The following is a 20000-nucleotide window of genomic DNA, read 5'->3' as shown; positions in this document are numbered from 1 at the left end:
AACAATAACAAATAGAAGTCCAGTAAGCGGCTGTAGATACGACCACCAGATCTCTGAGAATTACGGCTACGGAAAAAATTGGACAGCAGAAAGTGTTGAAAAGTATTTCAGGATATTTGTTCAGTTTAATTCATTTCCAGGTGTTTCCATGACGGGACAACTAGTGTGTAAATGTCCAGGTTTTCCAGGACGCGTTGGGAACCCTGAATGAACTGTAGTGTGGACCTGATGATGACTGTTCTCTGCACACACACCTTCTGGTTCTTCTTTGTAAAATAAATGATGGATTGGTTCCAGATGTTCCTGATGTTACTATAAAGTGTGTGAGACTCACAGGCAGGAAGTCGGCCACGTTCAGTCCGATGGGCTCGTTCCTGGTGCTCAGGATGATCTTCGGTTGCGGTTTAGACTTCGCTGTGGTGACGGGAGGCTGAGGAGGAGGCGGGGCGGGGGCGGGGGGCTCGGAGGACGCCGGGCCGGCGGGGGGGCGCTTCACACAGGACACTACTGTAGGCTCCACCCTCTGGACGGGTGTGGAGGAGGCCAGCGGAGGAGACTGTAACACAGATTCATGTTATTAACATAATAACAATAACAGACACACACTGCTGCTGCGTTCACTGACCTGCTGCTTCTCAGGAAAAGGGGATATCATGTCCTTCAGCTGGCGGCCAATCGCTAATATCGTCTCTGAGAAGAAGAAGCAGGACAATAATTCACTGTGTCCTCCATCACACAAAACACTGAGATCGTTTTTAAGATATCGACTTTCATCACAGCAGAGCTTTAAAGGTTTTATATGAGCTCTTAATATCAGCCAACAGCTAATATCTCTAATATCTCTAATATCTCTAATATCAGCCAACAGCTAATATCTCTAATATCTCTAATATCAGCCAACAGCTAATATCTCTAATATCTCTAATATCAACCAACAGCTAATATCTCTAATATCTCTAATATCTCTAATATCAACCAACAGCTAATATCTCTAATATCTCTAATATCTCTAATATCAGCCAACAGCTAATATCTCTAATATCTCTAATATCTCTAATATCGCCAACAGCTAATATCTCTAATATTCTAATATAGAGTTTTCTTTTCTTTTCTAATATCTCTAATATCAGCCAACAGCTAATATCTCTAATATCTCTAATATCAGCCAAAGCTATATCCTATATTCTAATATTCTAATATCTCTAATATGCCAACAGCTAATATCTCTAATATCTCTAATATCCCAACAGCTAATATCTCTAATATCCTAATATCTAATCACTAAATCTCTAATATCTCTAATATCAGCCAACAGCTAATATCTCTAATATCTCTAATATCTCTAATATCAACCAACAGCTAATATCTCTAATATCTCTAATATCAACCAACAGCTAATATCTCTAATATCTCTAATATCAGCCAACAGCTAATATCTCTAATATCTCTAATATCTCTAAAGACACAGCAAAGTCCTGGTGTTTAATGTTAAAGGTTATATATCAGATTTATAACATTAATATATCAGCTAACATTATATTCTCTATACACAGAGTCACATGGTGTCTCTCTCCCTCTGCCTGTCTCTCTCCCTCTGTCTGTCTCTCTCCCTCTGTCTGTCTCTCTCCCTCTGCCTGTCTCTCTCCCTCTGCCTGTCTCTCCCCCTCTGTCTGTCTCTCTCCCTCTGCCTGTCTCTCCCTCTGTCTTCCTCTCCCTCTGTCTGTCTCTCTCCCTCTGCCTGTCTCTTCTCTCCCCTCTGCCTGTCCCTCCTGTGTTGTATCGCAGCCTCTCTGTGGTTTGTTTCCATAGCCGGTCTGCTCCGACTGAAACTGCTGTTTTTATCATCTACGTCGGTGAATTAAGGATTTATTTCCACCAAACCAGAGTTGGTGATTGTTGGAAACACTAACAGAGACGGTTTTAATGAGTCTTATTCTGGTTCTGTCCACTTTGAAGTGTTACTTGTGTTATAAATGATTAAGGTGGTTTTGTCTCTGGAGCCTGCTCATATGATATATGGAGTCAGGGATCTGGTTTGTGGTGTGAGTGAATGTGTGGTGGACTCACCGTCCTCTGGAGGAGCAGGGAACGGCTCTGATATCTTGGGAGGAGTGCGAGCTGACAGAGAGAACAGACTGACAATGAACCAATGAAGATATAAAGAGTCAGAAAGTGTAATGACAGAGTCGACCTACAGATGGCGTTCTTGGGCTGGAAGATCTCCTTGTAATCTTCTGCGTTGTGGATTTCAGCTGACGACACTTTCTCGTCCCCCTCGTCCTCGCTGGGGCTCCGCCTCTCGCCTTCGGGGCTCCGCCTGTCAGCGTCTGACCTCTGCCTCACCCTGATGACATCATGACATGTGACGGAGACAGCAGCACTTTATTTATTCTTGTACTCTCTCTCTCTCTCTCTCTCTCTCTCCCTGTCTCTCTCTCTCTCTCCGTCTGTCTCTACCTGTCTCTCTCTCTCTCCCTCTGTCTCTCTCTCTCTCTCCTCTCCTCTCCCTCTGCCCTCTCCCCCCTCTCTCTCTCCCTCTGCTCTCTCTCCCTCCCTCTCCCGTCTCCTCTTCTCTCCCCCCTCTCTCTCTCCCTCTGTCTCTCTCTCTCTCCCTCTGTCTCTCCCTCTCTCTTCTCTCCCCTCTCTCCGTCTGTCTCTCCCTCTCCCTCCTCCCTCTTCTGTCTGTCTCCTCTCTTTCTCCCTTCTCTCTCTCTCTCTCTGTCTGTCTCCCCCTGTCTCCCTCTCTCTCTCTCTCTGTCCTCTCTTCTCTCTCTTCTCTCTGTCTGTCTCCCTCCCTCTCTCTCTCTGTCTCCCTCTCTCTCTGTCTGTCTCCCCTGTCTCCTCTCTCTCTGTCTGTCTCCCCCTGTCTCCCTCTCTCTCTCTCTGTTTCTCTCTCTCTCTTCTCTCTCCTGTCTGTCTCCCCTTTCTCCCTCTCTCTCTCTGTCTGTCTCCCCTGTCTCCCTCTCTCTCTCTGTCTGTCTCCCCGTCTCTCTCTCTCTCCTGTCTGTCTCCCCCTGTCTCCCTCTCTCTCTCTCTCTCCTGTCTGTCTCCCCCTGTCTCCCTCCCCTCCCTGTCTCCTCTCTCTCTCTCTCTCTCTCTCCTGTCTGTCTCCCCTGTCTCCCTCTCTCTCTCTGTCTGTCTGTCTCCCTCTCTCTCTCTGTCTCCTGTCTGTCTCCCCTGTCTCCCTCTCTCTCTCTCCTGTCTGTCTCCCCTGTCTCCCTCCTCCCTGTCCCCCCTGTCTCCTCTCTCTCTCTCTTCTGTCTGTCTCTCTCCCTCTCCTCTCCTCTCTGTTCCCCTGTCTCCTCTCTCTCTCTCCTGTCTGTCTCCCCCTGTCTCCCTCCCCCTCCCTGTCTCCCCCAGTCTTCAGCAGTAGGGTGGTGGCAGCTGTTGGTCTCGACTGGAAGTTGGTGTTTAGTTCAATGTGCTGTGTGGACTCTGTGGAAACTAATAGATTAATAACAGCCTAATAAATTATAATAAGTTATCTTTAATATGATATCTAAGTTTTAGTGTCCACAGGGCCGTATCAGGGGGTGACTGCCCCATTATCCTGCCTGTGATTGGCTGTGTGCCTGGGCAGAGGGGGACCTTCCAGCAGCCCCCGTAGTGTCTCTGACACACACACATATGTTGGATGTTTGATGAAAGGGCCTCCTGCCGTTATAAAGGGACATTCTGTGGTGTTGCTGTGCAGTGAGACGCCTGCGGTACCTCTGGGATCTGCAGGTGGTTGTGGGTCTCTCGTAGTTCCTGCGCAGTGCGGCTCCTTTAGGTTCCTTCGGCTCTGTGAGCGGCTGGTTGTCCTGGATGATTCCCTGGATCACCGAGCCGCCGCTCTTCTTCACCCTCTTCAGGTCCACCACATAGGACGACACGCTGGAGAGCTGGTGGGACACCCCGATCTACAGAGAGGTTGGAGGAGGAGAGAGGTTGGAGGAGGAGAGAGGTTGGAGGAGGAGAGAGGTTGGAGAAGGAGAGAGGTTGGAAGAGATGAGGAGGAGGAGAGAGGTTGGAGGAGGAGAGAGGTTGGAAGAGAAGGAGGAGGAGAGAGGTTGGAGGAGAGAGGTAGGAGGAGGAGAGAGGTTGGAAGAGGCGAGAGGTTGGAGGAGGAGAGAGGTTGGAAGAGAGAGGTTGGAGGAGGAGAGAGGTAGGAGGAGGAGAGAGGTAGGAGGAGGAGAGAGGTTGGAAGAGGAGAGAGGTTGGAAGAGAGAGATAGGAGGAGGAGAGAGGTTGGAGGAGGAGAGAGGTTGGAGGAGGAGAGAGGTTGGAGGAGAAGAGAGGTTGGAAGAGAGAGAGGTTGGAGGAGAGAGGTTGGAGGAGAGGGGGGTTGGAAGAGGAGAGAGGTAGGAGGAGAGAGGTTGGAGGAGGAGAGAGGTTGGAGGAGGAGAGAGGTTGGAGGAGGAGAGAGGTTGGAAGAGGAGAGAGGTTGGAGGAGGAGAGAGGTTGGAAGAGGAGAGAGGTTGGAGGAGAGAGGTTGGAGGAGGAGAGAGGTAGGAGGAGAGGTTGGAAGAGAGAGGAGGGAGAGGAGGAGGGAGGAGAGAGGTTGGAGGAGGAGGAGAGAGGTGGGAGGAGAGAGAGGTTGGAGGAGGAGAGAGGTTGGAGGAGGAGAGAGGTAGGAGGAGAGAGGTTGGAGGAGGAGAGAGGTTGGAGGAGGAGAGAGGTTGGAGGAGGAGAGAGGTTGGAGGAGGAGAGAGGTTGGAGGAGGAGAGAGGTTGGGAGAGGAGAGAGTAGGAGGAGGAGAGAGGTTGGAGGAGGAGGAGAGAGGTTGGAGGAGGAGAGAGGTTGGAAGAGAGAGATAGGAAGAGGAGAGAGGTAGGAGGAGGAGAGAGGTTGGAAGAGGCGAGAGGTTGGAGGAGGAGAGAGGTTGGAAGAGAGAGGTTGGAGGAGGAGGAGAGAGGTTGGAAGAGAAGAGAGGTTGGAAGAGAAGAGAGGTTGGAGGAAGAGAGAGGTTGGAAGAGGAGGGAGGTTGGAAGAGGAGAGAGGTTGGAGGAGGAGAGAGGTTGGAGGAGAGAGAGTAGGAGGAGGAGAGAGGTTGGAGGAGGAGAGAGGTTGGAAGAGGAGAGAGGTTGGAGGAGGAGAGAGGTTGGAAGAGGAGAGAGGTTGGAGGAGGAGGAGAGAGGTGGTGGAGGAGGAGGAGAGGTTGGAAGAGATAGGAGGAGGAGAGAGGTTGGAAGAGAGAGGTTGGAGGAGGAGGAGAGAGGTTGGAGGAGAGGGGGGTTGGAGGAGGAGAGAGGTTGGAGGAGGAGAGAGGTAGGAGGAGGAGAGAGGTAGGAGGAGGAGAGAGGTTGGAGGAGGAGAGAGGTTGGAGGGGAGAGAGGTTGGAGGAGGAGGAGAGAGGTTGAAGGAGAGAGGTTGAAGGAGGAGGGTTCCTTACAGGGACTTTATAAAGAACAGTTTCTGCCCTGTAGGGGGCGCTACCCACCAGCTGCTGGTTGCAGACTGCCAGGTCCGACACTTTGCCCCAGCCCACCGGAACCACATCGAAACAGCGGTCGGGCTCCCAGCCGAAGACCCTGAGAGAGTCTGTGGCCCCGCTGTACAGACAGCCGCCATCCGGGCTGAAACATATACACCTAAACACACAGGGGTCAGAGGTCAGAGGTCACATTACAGCAACCTGTCTCACTCTGCGGTGAGACGACTCACCTGACCGGAGTCGTGTTTCCCTCCATCGAGCCGATCATCGTAAACTTCTCCAGGTCCCACAGTTTGACGGTCCTGCAGACGACACAGAGACAGTGGACAGAGATTAAAGCTGCAGTGTCTCTAACAGCCAGCAGGGGGCAGCTCCACTCTGATAGTATGGAGTCTTATAGTGAACTGTTCTATAGTCTCAGTAAACAGTTGATGAGCTTTAGGGCGGGGCTAATCCGTGTGGGGGCGGGGCGTGGTACCTGTCGGAGCTGCCTGACGCCAGCAGGTACTCGTTGGGGTGAAACTGGACGATGTTGACGGCCGCGGTGTGAGACTTGAACTCTGTGATGGTCTTCCCCTGAATCAGGTCCCACAGCTGACAGAGACAGATGAGCGTTAGCACTGGAGGAACTCTTTACATGGACACCAACATGAACCTACAGCTAGTTCTGGTTCTGGTGCCGGTTCCGCTACCATAGAGCTGGTCATGTAGCTACTAATGGATCACGCTCATTTAACAGACGTTGAAAGTAACATTAAAGTTAGAAAGAAGAGACTGGGTCACGAGCCGGATCAGGTTCACCTTGACGGTTCCGTCGTCACTGGCTGAAGCCAACCACTTCCCATCTGGACTGAAGGCCACGCTCCTCACTGCCTGAGTGTGACCCTGCAACGCAAACACCAACACAGCGTTAGCTTTCACATTAAAGGCCACAAACTTTTATTGTGAAATACACCACTGATCCTTCTGGCACAGTAACTGTCATTAAACTGTTGTTAACAGGCTAAAGTTAGCCAGCTAGCTGCAACCCACCCACACTGAATACCATCATCCAGCACCTGTAAGTAACCTGCAAACAGCAAACAGCCAGATCAGCCCCGGGAGCCGGCTCACAGTACTTCATAACCATTCTACCACATTACCAACCAAGCTAACGTTATCCTGCTAAAAGCACTATGGGTGGACTCTGTGGTGGACTCTGTGGTGGACTCTCTGTGGTGGACTCTCTGTGGTGGACTCTCTGTGGTGGACTCTCTGTGGTGGACTCTCTGTGGTGGACTCTCTGTGGTGGACTCTGCGTGGTGTGGACTCTGCGTGGTGTGGACTCTCTGCGTGGTGTGGACTCTCTGCGTGGTGTGGACTCTCTGCGGTGTGGACTCTCTGCGGTGTGGACTCTGCGTGGTGGACTCTGCGTGGTGGACTCTGCGTGGTGGACTCTGTGTGGTGGACTCTGTGTGTGGTGGACTCTGTGTGTGGTGGACTCTGTGTGGTGGACTCTGTGTGGTGGACTCTGTGTGGTGGACTCTGTGGTGGACTCTGTGGTGGACTCTGTGGTGGACTCTGTGTGGTGGACTCTGTGTGTTGGACCTGTGTGGTGGACTCGTGTGGTGGACTGTGTGGTGGACTTGTTGGTGGACTCTGTGTGTGGTGGACTCGTGTGTGGTGGACTTGTGTGGTGGACTCTGTGTGTGGTGGACTCTGTGTGTGGTGGACTCTGTGTGTGGTGGACTCTGTGGTGGACTCTGTGGTGGACTCTCTGTGGTGGACTCTCTGTGGTGGACTCTGTGGTGGACTCTCTGTGGTGGACTCTGTGTCCCTCACACACACTGATTGACTCAGAGCTCTTACCGTGTACCTGAACACATATCCTTTCCTCCGTATGTCCCACAGCTGACAGACAAACAGAAACACAGAAACAGGTCACATTATTGTTATTAGTGAGGACTTAATGAATCCTTCGTCCCCTCACCTAAACCATCACAACCAGCCGTCCCAAACTGGTCCTCACCAGAACAGACGCCTACCTTGATGTTTGTGTCCATGGAGCTCGAGGCGAGGAAGTCTCCGAACGGATGGAAGCCCAGACTGGTGATGTTGGCTTTGTGTCCCATCAGAGTCCTTAAAACTGGAGGAGACAGGAAGCAGCAGAGTCACACTGACACGCGTCTGAACTGAGCACATCCTGGCACACTGCCCCCCACTGGTCATGGTCTTAATCACATCTTGTGTAGATTAGGGATGTGCATCATTAGTTTACTAGTCAGTAATCTTGCTAGTCGACACCAGAAATACTAATTCTCAGATTTTAATCATGAACAACACTGGTTAATGTGATCTTTCCACAGCCACCTGCCACTAGCTGGGGACAGAGCACACACACACACACACACACATATTACACACACACACATATACACACATAAATACACATATATACACACACACACATATACACACACACACACACACACATATACACATATATATACACACACACACACACACACACACACATAAATACACATGTATACACACACACACACATATACACACACACACACACACACACACACACACACATATATACACACACACACCCCACACACACACACACACATACACACACACACACACACACACACACACACACACACACACATATACACATATATAAACACACACATATACACATATATACACACACACACATATACACACACACACACACACACACACACACACACACACACACATACATATACATACACACACACACACACACAGACACAGACACAGACTCACTCTTGGCTGCCTCCATGTCCCAGACTCGTATTGATCCAGACTGTGAACCGGTGACGAGTTGGTCCTCTGACGCGTTGAACTGGACACACTCCACTGGGTTCTTGTGCCCGGTCAGACTCTGAGAGAGAGAGAGAGAGAGAGAGAGAGAGAGAGAGACACACACACACACACACACACACACACACACAGTGAGGACACACAGACTCTGATCTGGGTCACTACTGTACTCAGACAGGCTCACCATGATGCAGTTGGCCTTGCTGACGGCCCACAGGTTGACCCTGCAGTCCCCCCCTCCTGTGGCCAGCAGGCGGCCGGAGCTTTTCCCCAGAGACAGACAGGACACGCTGCCGGAGTGAGCCTCAAACTCCTCTGTACGGCAACACAGGAGGGACACATTCAGGATCAGGGTCACATCAACTTTCAGTTTGCACAACATAAATAAAGTTTATATAAGAAGAGTGGTAAGAGTTTCCACAGAAGTAGCACCAACCTGCTTTGTGCTTCCTCTTTATTATTATTATTATTATTATTATTATTATTATTATTATAGGATTATTATTATTATAGGATTATTATTATAGGATTATTATTATTATAGGATTATTATTATTAGGATTATTATTATTATAGGATTATTATTATAGGATTATTATTGAGCGGGAAGATAGAAACTACGGCTCCACTCACGCAGTCGCCATGAGATCTTGGTGGTGTTGGCCGCAGCCATACTGGTCGTACTGGTCGTACTGGGAGACTGGCTGCTGTGCTGGAGCTGCTGGACCAGTGCTGACGTTAAATCATCAAGTTCAGTCAGGATCAGTGAGGACAGACATCAGCTTCTGATTCACCGTCTGCACCGAGCGTCCTCCACCTGCAGACATACAGCACACCATCATACACACACCTAATGTCCTAAAGACTGTCCACAGACACCTAAAGACTGTCCTCACATACCTAAAGACTGTCCACAGACACCTAAAGACTGTCCTCACATACCTAAAGACTGTCCACAGACACCTAAAGACTGTCCTCACATACCTAAAGACTGTCCACAGACACCTAAAGACTGTCCTCACATACCTAAAGACTGTCCACAGACACCTAAAGACTGTCCACAGACACCTAAAGACTGTCCACAGACACCTAAAGACTGTCCTCACATACCTAAAGACTGTCCTCAGATACCTAAAGACTGTCCTCAGATAAAGACTGTCGTCAGATAAAGACTGTCCTCCGATAAAGACTGTCCTCACATAAAGACTGAAATGTGCTATACAGATAAAGTTTGACTGATTGATATGATCTATATTATTATTATTATTATTATTATTATTTCTTGTATTTGAACAGGGACAGTGTATAGACAGTATATAACAAGGAGAGATGCATTGCAGCGGGTTTTAGTCCGTGGGCAGGTAGACGGAACATACAATCAATTAAAAACAGATACTAAATTCACAGTTGTGCAAAATTTCAATTACAAAGTTATGAATACACACATTCCCACATCATTAAGACAATTTAAAACAATTAATTGATTCTGGTTCCTATTGATTCTGGTTCCTACTGATTCTGGTTCCTACTGATTCTGGTTCCTACTGATTCTGGTTCCAACTGATTCTGGTTCCAACTGATTCTGGTTCCTACTGATTCTGGTTCCTATTGATTCTGGTTCCAACTGATTCTGGTTCCTACTGATTCTGGTTCCTACTGATTCTGGTTCCAACTGATTCTGGTTCCTACTGATTCTGGTTCCTACTGATTCTGGTTCCTACTGATTCTGGTTCCAACTGATTCTGGTTCCTATTGATTCTGGTTCCTACTGATTCTGGTTCCTACTGATTCTGGTTCCTATTGATTCTGGTTCCTATTGATTCTGGTTCCTACTGATTCTGGTTCTCATTCATATTTAAGTTTAGAAGCTTGTTGTGTCGTTTCCTTTGTGGATTCACTGCGGTTACACTGCGTCCCCATGAATGAACTAAAGAGGACAACTAACAGTAAAACAACCTTTCAGTGAAATAAACACCTTTACTCACACCGATACTACAGCTGAACCTCGGGGTAACAACTACTGCCCCACAGACACACACCGATACTACAGCTGAACCTCGGGGTAACAACTACTGCCCCACAGACACACACAGATACTACAGCTGAACCTCGGGGTAACAACTACTGCCCCACAGACACACACAGATACTACAGCTGAACCTCGGGGTAACAACTACTGCCCCACAGACACACACAGATACTACAGCTGAACCTCGGGGTAACAACTACTGCCCCACAGACACACAGATACTACAGCTGAACCTCGGGGTAACAACTACTGCCCCACAGACACACAGATACTACAGCTGAACCTCGGGGTAACAACTACTGCCCCACAGACACACAGATACTACAGCTGAACCTCGGGGTAACAACTACTGCCCCACAGACACACACACAGATACTACAGCTGAACCTCGGGGTAACAACTACTGCCCCACAGACACACACAGATACTACAGCTGAACCTCGGGGTAACAACTACTGCCCCACACACACACACAGATACTACAGCTGAACCTCGGGGTAACAACTACTGCCCCACAGACACACACAGATACTACAGCTGAACCTCGGGGTAACAACTACTGCCCCACAGACACACAGATACTACAGCTGAACCTCGGGGTAACAACTACTGCCCCACACACACACAGATACTACAGCTGAACCTCGGGGTAACAACTACTGCCCCACAGACACACACCGATACTACAGCTGAACCTCGGGGTAACAACTACTGCCCCACAGACACACACAGATACTACAGCTGAACCTCGGGTAACAACTACTGCCCCACAGACACACACACAGATACTACAGCTGAACCTCGGGGTAACAACTACTGCCCCACAGACACACAGATACTACAGCTGAACCTCGGGGTAACAACTACTGCCCCACAGACACACACACAGATACTACAGCTGAACCTCGGGGTAACAACTACTGCCCCACAGACACACACAGATACTACAGCTGAACCTCGGGGTAACAACTACTGCCCCACACACACACACAGATACTACAGCTGAACCTCGGGGTAACAACTACTGCCCCACAGACACACACAGATACTACAGCTGAACCTCGGGGTAACAACTACTGCCCCACAGACACACAGATACTACAGCTGAACCTCGGGGTAACAACTACTGCCCCACACACACACAGATACTACAGCTGAACCTCGGGGTAACAACTACTGCCCCACAGACACACACACAGATACTACAGCTGAACCTCGGGGTAACAACTACTGCCCCACAGACACACACACAGATACTACAGCTGAACCTCGGGGTAACAACTACTGCCCCACAGACACACACAGATACTACAGCTGAACCTCGGGGTAACAACTACTGCCCCACAGACACACACAGATACTACAGCTGAACCTCGGGGTAACAACTACTGCCCCACAGACACACAGATACTACAGCTGAACCTCGGGGTAACAACTACTGCCCCACAGACACACAGATACTACAGCTGAACCTCGGGGTAACAACTACTGCCCCACAGACACACACAGATACTACAGCTGAACCTCGGGGTAACAACTACTGCCCCACAGACACACACAGATACTACAGCTGAACCTCGGGGTAACAACTACTGCCCCACAGACACACCGATACTACAGCTGAACCTCGGGGTAACAACTACTGCCCCACAGACACACACAGATACTACAGCTGAACCTCGGGGTAACAACTACTGCCCCACAGACACACACCGATACTACAGCTGAACCTCGGGGTAACAACTACTGCCCCACAGACACACACCGATACTACAGCTGAACCTCGGGGTAACAACTACTGCCCCACAGACACACACAGATACTACAGCTGAACCTCGGGGTAACAACTACTGCCCCACAGACACACACAGATACTACAGCTGAACCTCGGGGTAACAACTACTGCCCCACAGACACACACAGATACTACAGCTGAACCTCGGGGTAACAACTACTGCCCCACAGACACACACCGATACTACAGCTGAACCTCGGGGTAACAACTACTGCCCCACAGACACACACAGATACTACAGCTGAACCTCGGGGTAACAACTACTGCCCCACAGACACACACAGATACTACAGCTGAGCCTCGGGGTAACAACTACTGCCCCACACACACACACAGATACTACAGCTGAACCTCGGGGTAACAACTACTGCCCCACATACACACAGATACTACAGCTGAACCTCGGGGTAACAACTACTGCCCCACACACACACAGATACTACAGCTGAACCTCGGGGTAACAACTACTGCCCCACAGACACACACAGATACTACAGCTGAACCTCGGGGTAACAACTACTGCCCCACAGACACACAGATACTACAGCTGAACCTCGGGGTAACAACTACTGCCCCACAGACACACACAGATACTACAGCTGAACCTCGGGGTAACAACTACTGCCCCACAGACACACAGATACTACAGCTGAACCTCGGGGTAACAACTACTGCCCCACAGACACACAGATACTACAGCTGAACCTCGGGGTAACAACTACTGCCCCACAGACACACAGATACTACAGCTGAACCTCGGGGTAACAACTACTGCCCCACAGACACACAGATACTACAGCTGAACCTCGGGGTAACAACTACTGCCCCACACACACACAGATACTACAGCTGAACCTCGGGGTAACAACTACTGCCCCACAGACACACACAGATACTACAGCTGAACCTCGGGGTAACAACTACTGCCCCACAGACACACACAGATACTACAGCTGAACCTCGGGGTAACAACTACTGCCCCACAGACACACACAGATACTACAGCTGAACCTCGGGGTAACAACTACTGCCCCACAGACACACACACAGATACTACAGCTGAACCTCGGGGTAACAACTATTGCCCCACAGAAGCTCATTAGGTAACAGCATTAAACTCATCGATCAACCGTCAGTTTAAACAACAGATTAACTGAGTCTGCGCAGACAGTCGACCGAGCTCATTACCGTAACTTATATAATATATATATTATAATATATTATATTAACTAACGTTACCGTAGTTACAGTAGCCTTACAGTGGCTGGAAGCTAACGGCAGCAGCGCTTAGCTGAGGCAGGCTACCCGCTGTCTGTCGGTTGTCTGTCGGTTGTCTGTCGGCTGTCTGTCGGTTGTCTGTCGGCTGTCTGTCGGCTGTCTGTCGGTTGTCTGTCGGTTGTCTGTCGGCTGTCTGTCGGCTGTCTGTCGGCTGTCTGTCGGTAGAAACGGTTTACCGCCCGCCGCCGGTAACCATCAGAGTTGACCCGGTAAACCGTCGGTAGATAACCTGTCTGTCGGTTGTTGACGGTCTGTCGCTGCTCGGCTGCAGCTTAGCAACAAACACTTCCGCTGACGTCAGAGGCCACAACTTTATTAACAAGCGTTGAACGACAATAACAACAGGTTTTATTGAACGCAGACAGAGTGACAACCGACCGCTTACAGACACTGCCTGTGCTTATGGGTCATATATTTACTACTGTTATACAGAAATATATCCGGAAACATGAACTTATTGTAAACAGCACCAATGTGTGAACCGTCAGTGTGACTGGGCAAAATAATGACTCTATAATACTGTAACTGTATAACACTGTATACTACTGTAATACTTTATACCACTGTAACTACTGTAATACTCTATACCACTGTAACTACTGTAATACTCTATACCACTGTAACTACTGTAATACTCTATACCACTGTAACTACTGTAACTACTGTAAATACTGTATACAACTATAATACTCTATAACACTGTAACTGTATAATACTGTAAATACTGTATAGTAGTTCTACCAGCAGCCTGTGGGGGGGCAGTAGTTCTCCCAGAGGCCTGTGGGGGGGGCAGTAGTTCTCCCAGAGGCCTGTGGGGGCAGTAGTTCTCCCAGCGGCCTGTGGGGGGGGCAGTAGTTCTCCCAGAGGCCTGTGGGGGGCAGTAGTTCTCCCAGCGGCCTGTGGGGGGCAGTAGTTCTCCCAGCGGCCTGTGGGGGGGCAGTAGTTCTCCCAGCGGCCTGTGGGGGGGCAGTAGTTCTCCCAGCGGCCTGTGGGGGGGCAGTAGTTCTCCCAGAGGCCTGTGGGGGGGCAGTAGTTCTCCCAGCAGCCTGTGGGGGGCAGTAGTTCTCCCAGAGGCCTGTGGGGGGCAGTAGTTCTCCCAGAGGCCTGTGGGGGGCAGTAGTTCTCCCAGAGGCCTGTGGGGGGCAGTAGTTCTCCCAGAGGCCTGTTAGGGGGGGCAGTAGTTCTCCCAGCGGCCTGTGGGGGGCAGTAGTTCTCCCAGCGGCCTGTGGGGGGCAGTAGTTCTCCCAGCAGCCTGTGTGGGGGCAGTAGTTCTCCCAGAGGCCTGTAGGGGGGCAGTAGTTCTCCCAGAGGCCTGTGGTAGGGGGGCAGTAGTTCTCCCAGAGGCCTGTGGGGGGCAGTAGTTCTCCCAGAGGCCTGTAGGGGGGCAGTAGTTCTCCCAGCGGCCTGTGGGGGGGCAGTAGTTCTCCCAGAGGCCTGTGGGGGGCAGTAGTTCTCCCAGAGGCCTGTGGGGGGCAGTAGTTCTCCCAGCAGCCTGTGGGGGGCAGTAGTTCTCCCAGCGGCCTGTGGGGGGGGGCAGTAGTTCTCCCAGAGGCCTGTGGGGGGGCAGTAGTTCTCCCAGAGGCCTGTGGGGGGCAGTAGTTCTCCCAGCGGCCTGTGGGGGGGGCAGTAGTTCTCCCAGAGGCCTGTGGGGGGCAGTAGTTCTCCCAGAGGCCTGTGGGGGGCAGTAGTACCCTTTGTTGCGTCTATCCTGCCGCAACAGCCACAGAAGAAGACGCAGAAGCAGGAAGTGGCTGTGAACCCTGGTCGTCCATCAGCTGTTGGGGAACGTCATTAAGTAGAACATCTGGATCGCTGTGAAACATCCCATAATAATCGGCTTCAGCGAGTGTCCCTGACAGCAGCTGCTACAATGTCGGCGGTGGACGTGGAGGACGAGAGCATCCTGGCCTCCATCTTTAAGGACAGCTTCCCGGACAGCCGGAGGGACAACCCGGACTTCACCGCCTACCTGGCCGAGCTCAGCTCCTTCGGGGTGGACACTCTGAGCCGGGAACCGGAGCGGCTGGCGGAGGAGCGGGCTCAGATCCTGCAGCAGACCCGGGAACTGGCCTTCTCCAACTACCAGACCTTCATCCGAACCGCGGACTGCACCGAACACATCTACCGGGACTTCGGCCGGGTGGAGGGCAGCGTGTCCCGGCTGCTGGACAAACTGCCCGGGTTCGGGGAGAGATGCAGGTCGGTGGCCGCGGAGGGACACATTTAATTCAATAATAACTATTATACATAGATACATTATTATTATTAACTGTATAATATATATATATTATACAGTTAATAATAACTATATATAGATATATTATTATTATTACAACTATAACTATATATAGATATAGATATATTATTATTATTATTAACTGTATATATATATATATATATATATATATATATTATACAGTTAATAATAACTATTATACATAGATACATTATTATTATTACAACTATAACTATTTATAGATATAGATATATTATTATTATTACAACTATAACTATATATAGATATAGATATATTATTATTATTAACTGTATAATATATATATATACAGTTAATAATAACTATATATAGATATATTATTATTATTATTACAACTATAACTATATACAGTTAATAATAACTATATATAGATATATTATTATTATTACAACTATAACTATATATACATAGATATATTATTATTATTATTAACTGTATAATATATATATAGTTATTATTAACTGTATATATATATTATACAGTTAATAATAATAATATATAGATAGATATATTATTATTATAACTATAACTTTATATAGTTAATAATAACTATTATATATATATATTATTATTATTAACTGTATAATATAGATATATTATACAGTTAATAATAACTATTATATAGATAGATATATTATTATTATTATTACAACTATAACTATATATAGTTAATAATAACTATATATAGTTATAGTTATAGTTGTAACTAACTAATATATATTAGTTATTATTAACTGTATGCAGTTGTCATATTTATTCATTTAGTATTTATTTAGAATAAAAATCATTTGGGTGGTTTTAGTTTTCAAAACCTATTTTTCTCTTTATTTTTAATTGTTTATTAGTTTTATTGTTTCATCTAAAATAAAATGATATCAATAAATACTTAAGGAAAATAACTATGGTATACATAACACAAGATCATCACGTGATAAACATTTATTAATATAGTATTTATTTGTTTATTTGTTCTTTAATTGTTTATTTTTTGTTAAATTTTCCAAATGTATTTCTTTATTTTTTTTTATTGGAATTTATTTTTAGAATATTATGGTATACACAATACAAGAGCATCAAATAATATTCTATTATTATTATTAGTATTAGTATTATTATTATTATTATTAGTAGTAGTAGTAGTAGTATTAGTATTATTATTAGTAGTAGTAGTAGTATTATTAGTATTATTATTAGTATTAGTATTACTGTTGATTGAGAATAACAAATATATGAAAGCTTCCCAACCCTCTCAGAAGTTCCTAATTAATTATTTTTGAAGGCATTTATATTATCAACTATATAAATATCTGTATTTGTCAGATTTATTAATGCAGCATTTCTTTATTTGTTTGTTTTTATCTTTATCTTGTTTATCTTGTTTATCGACTGTCTGTTTACTGTTTACTGACTGTTTACTGACTGTTTACTGTCTGTTTACTGACTGTTTCCTGACTGTTAACTGTTTACTGACTGTTTACTGACTTTTAACTGTTTACTGTCTGTTTACTAACTGTTTACTGACTGTTTACTGACTGTTTACTCAGTTTACTGACTGTTTACTGACTGTTTACTGACTGTTAACTGTTTACTGACTGTTTACTGACTGTTTACTGTCTGTTTACTCACTGTTTACTGACTGTTAACTGTTTACTGTCTGTTTACTAACTGTTTACTGACTGTTTACTGTCTGTTTGCTGACCGTTTACTGACTGTTTACTGTTTTTTACTGACTGTTAACTGTTTACTGTCTGTTTACTAACTGTTTGCTGACCGTTTACTGACTGTTTACTGACTGTTTACTGACTGTTTACTGACTGTTTACTGTTTGTTTACTCACTGTTCACTGTTTACTTACTGTTTACTCACTGTTTACTCACTGTTTACTGTTTTTTTACTGACTGTTGACTGTTTACTCACTGTTTACTGACTGTTAACTGTTTACTGACTGTTTACTCAGTATACTGTCTGTTTACTGACTGTTTACTGACTGTTGATGTTTACTGTCTCTTTACTGTTTACTTTCCGTTTACTGTCTGTTTACTGACTGTTTACTAACTGTTTACTGACTGTTAACTGTTTACTCACTGTTTACTGACTGTTTACTAACTGTTTACTCAGTTTACTGACTGTTTACTGACTGTTAATTGTTTACTGACTGTTTACTGTCTGTTTACTGACTGTTTACTCAGTTTACTGTCTGTTTACTGACTGTTAACTGTTTACTCACTGTTTACTGTCTGTTTACTGACTGTTTACTGACTGTTAACTGTTTACTGTCTGTTTACTGACTGTTTACTGTCTGTTTACTGACTGTTGACTGTTTACTGACTGTTTACTGACTGTTTGTGCTCAGGGGCTTCATGAAGGAGGCAGAGGACATCGCAGTGAGTCGGAGGATGAACAGCCTGACGTTGAACAGACACACGGAGATCCTGGAGATCCTGGAGATCCCTCAGCTGATGGACACCTGCGTCCGTAACGGATACTACGAGGAGGCTCTGGAGCTCGCCGCCTACGTCAAGAGGCTGGAGAGGAAGCACTGCTCACTGCCCGTCATCCAGGTGAGACACCGTCAGCAGTTATCAATCAATAATCAATACTACTTTATTCTGACATGGAAATGATCATTACTGTTAGAATTATACAACAAGTAATCACTTGAAGTTCATTTGAGATTTATAGATCACGTTAATGTGAAAGCATCGTTTCTTATTTATATATAAATATATTTATATATAAATATATGTATATAAACATAAACCTGTAGATATCGAGGTTAAGATGAAAACTCTTCAGAGATTTCTTTGTGTTTTAAACACTTTTAAAGACGTCACATTGAGATTTCTGACATTTGACCAATAAAACAATATTTATTCTCTGATTGACTTCCTGTTGTTGAACCGATATTTGACCTCTTCTTCAGGGAATCGTGCGTGAGGTGCGTCAGTCGACTCAGCTGATGCTCAACCAGCTGCTGCAGCAGCTGCGCAGCAACTCGCAGCTTCCCGTCTGCCTGCGTGTCATTGGCTACCTGCGGCGGATGGACGTGTTCACGGAGGCGGAGCTTCGGGTAAAGTTCCTGCAGGCGCGTGGCACCTGGCTGAACTCCATCCTCGCCGCCATTCCTGAGGACGACCCCTACTTCCACATCACCAAAACCATCGAGGCCTGCAGAGTCCACCTGTTCGACATCATCACCCAGTACAGAGCCATCTTCTCTGACGAGGACCCGCTGGTGCCCCCCGCCGGCGGCCAGGTGCCGGTGAACGAGGCCGCCATCTTCCACGGCTGGGTGGTGCAGAAGGTGGCTGAGTTCCTGGAGACGTTGGAGAGGGACCTGCAGCGGGGCGTGGGGGGCCGCCTGGACTCCCTGCTGGGTCAGTGCATGTACTTCGGCCTGTCCTTCAGCAGGGTGGGGGCGGACTTCCGCGGCCAGCTGGCGCCGATGTTCCAGCAGGTGGCGGTGGAGGCGTTCCGCAGGGCCGTGCAGGAGGCGCTGGACAAGTTCCAGGAGGACATGAACATGTACACGCTCATCTCCCTGCCCTCGGTGCTGGGGGGCACCATCCCCCCCGTGGCCCCCAGCCCCCAGCCCGGCACCCTGCAGCCCCCCATGTCCCTGCTGGACTTCCAGCCGCTGGCCTGCTTCCTCAACAACATCCTGACCGCCTTCAACGACCTGCGGCTCTGCTGCCCCGTCGGTCTGGCCCAGGACGTCACCAACTGTCTGGAAGACGCCCTGAAGAAGGTAGGCCTCAGGACGCTGCTGGTCCTAATGGGTCCACATGGGTCCGCGTGAGTCCACATGGGACTACGAGACCAGACTTTGGTCATATATTGAAACCTCACTGCATTGATGCACATTTGCAGATGTAACTACCTAGCTAACAGTTGATGTATATTAGCTGGTGAACTATCGGTAATGACTGATGTCAGGTGGTTAGTTTGTTAGTGAGTGTCATCTTGTTTCCTGTCAGGTGACCCGTCAGATTCTGGCGTTTCACCGGGCCGATGAGTCGGCGTTCAGCGACAGAGAGAAGGTGCTGTTCGTTCAGTTCTGCTGTTCGTACGCCGACGACCTGCTGCCGTTCCTCAACCGCTGCCTGCAGGTCCTGTTTCCTCCGGCTCAGCTGGCGCTCGTTCTGGGTGAGGGTCCTGGTTCTGGACCGATCCGGTCTCATCTCCACAGTGATTGGTTGACAAATAATATTCATCAGTATTTCTGCAAGACTTTTTAATACATTAGGAAAGCAGTTTAACAATAAGGTTCTCTTTAATGCCTAAAGTTCAGATTAATAAGACCTCGCAGAACACAGAGGAACACATCGGTTCAGTCAGATGGATTTAA

At 47.6% G+C, this 20000-nt stretch overlaps 2 protein-coding genes and 2 long non-coding RNA genes across 9 annotated transcripts in view; 2 read left to right on the top strand and 2 right to left on the bottom strand.

The window, feature by feature from the left end:
• katnb1 (katanin p80 (WD repeat containing) subunit B 1) overlaps positions 1-9397 on the bottom strand; it is a 16774-nt gene extending 7377 nt beyond the window's left edge. The window contains exons 1-15 of one of the 3 annotated variants that reach the window (XM_051378787.1): positions 9365-9397; positions 8909-9322; positions 8460-8590; positions 8219-8336; positions 7441-7541; positions 7265-7306; positions 6218-6301; positions 5895-6010; positions 5647-5718; positions 5423-5573; positions 3712-3902; positions 2196-2344; positions 2068-2118; positions 626-690; positions 335-556 (exon numbers count right to left, since the gene is read on the bottom strand). In XM_051378787.1, the coding sequence (XP_051234747.1) occupies positions 335-556; positions 626-690; positions 2068-2118; positions 2196-2344; positions 3712-3902; positions 5423-5573; positions 5647-5718; positions 5895-6010; positions 6218-6301; positions 7265-7306; positions 7441-7541; positions 8219-8336; positions 8460-8590; positions 8909-8948 (1533 nt within the window). In that variant the 5' untranslated portion in view covers positions 8949-9322; positions 9365-9397. Of the gene's footprint in view, positions 1-334; positions 557-625; positions 691-2067; positions 2119-2195; positions 2345-3711; positions 3903-5422; positions 5574-5646; positions 5719-5894; positions 6011-6217; positions 6302-7264; positions 7307-7440; positions 7542-8218; positions 8337-8459; positions 8591-8908; positions 9323-9364 lie in introns of those variants that run through there. The other 2 variants (XM_051378784.1, XM_051378785.1) reach the window with 2 other exon arrangements.
• On the top strand, positions 4053-5107 carry LOC127351361 (uncharacterized). The gene is made up of 6 exons (XR_007880876.1): positions 4053-4147; positions 4182-4229; positions 4409-4502; positions 4625-4694; positions 4782-4877; positions 5032-5107. It is a non-coding gene; the product is annotated as an uncharacterized LOC127351361 (long non-coding RNA).
• An 882-nt stretch (positions 9398-10279) lies between the features above and the next one.
• Positions 10280-13674, bottom strand: LOC127351357 (uncharacterized). Of its 4 annotated transcripts, none has more exons than XR_007880865.1 (4): positions 12451-13674; positions 11105-12398; positions 10538-11051; positions 10280-10383 (listed from the first exon to the last, which is right to left on the bottom strand). It is a non-coding gene; the product is annotated as an uncharacterized LOC127351357 (long non-coding RNA). The 4 variants fall into 4 exon arrangements; XR_007880867.1 differs by having other exon boundaries at positions 10296-10383; positions 10588-11051; XR_007880866.1 differs by having other exon boundaries at positions 10301-10331.
• Positions 13675-15087: 1413 nt separating this feature from the next.
• cog8 (component of oligomeric golgi complex 8) overlaps positions 15088-20000 on the top strand; it is a 5374-nt gene continuing 461 nt past the window's right edge. Inside the window, exons 1-4 of the mRNA XM_051379679.1 lie at positions 15088-15576; positions 18006-18213; positions 18576-19400; positions 19630-19798. Of these exons, the coding sequence (XP_051235639.1) occupies positions 15248-15576; positions 18006-18213; positions 18576-19400; positions 19630-19798 (1531 nt within the window). The 5' untranslated portion in view covers positions 15088-15247. The remainder of the gene's footprint in view (positions 15577-18005; positions 18214-18575; positions 19401-19629; positions 19799-20000) is intronic.

Source organism: Dicentrarchus labrax, unplaced genomic scaffold, assembly GCF_905237075.1.
Source record: "Dicentrarchus labrax unplaced genomic scaffold, dlabrax2021, whole genome shotgun sequence".
NCBI lineage: Eukaryota > Metazoa > Chordata > Actinopteri > Moronidae > Dicentrarchus > Dicentrarchus labrax.
Note: the sequence above shows the minus strand (reverse complement) of the source record. Positions and strands in the feature narration are given on the sequence as shown.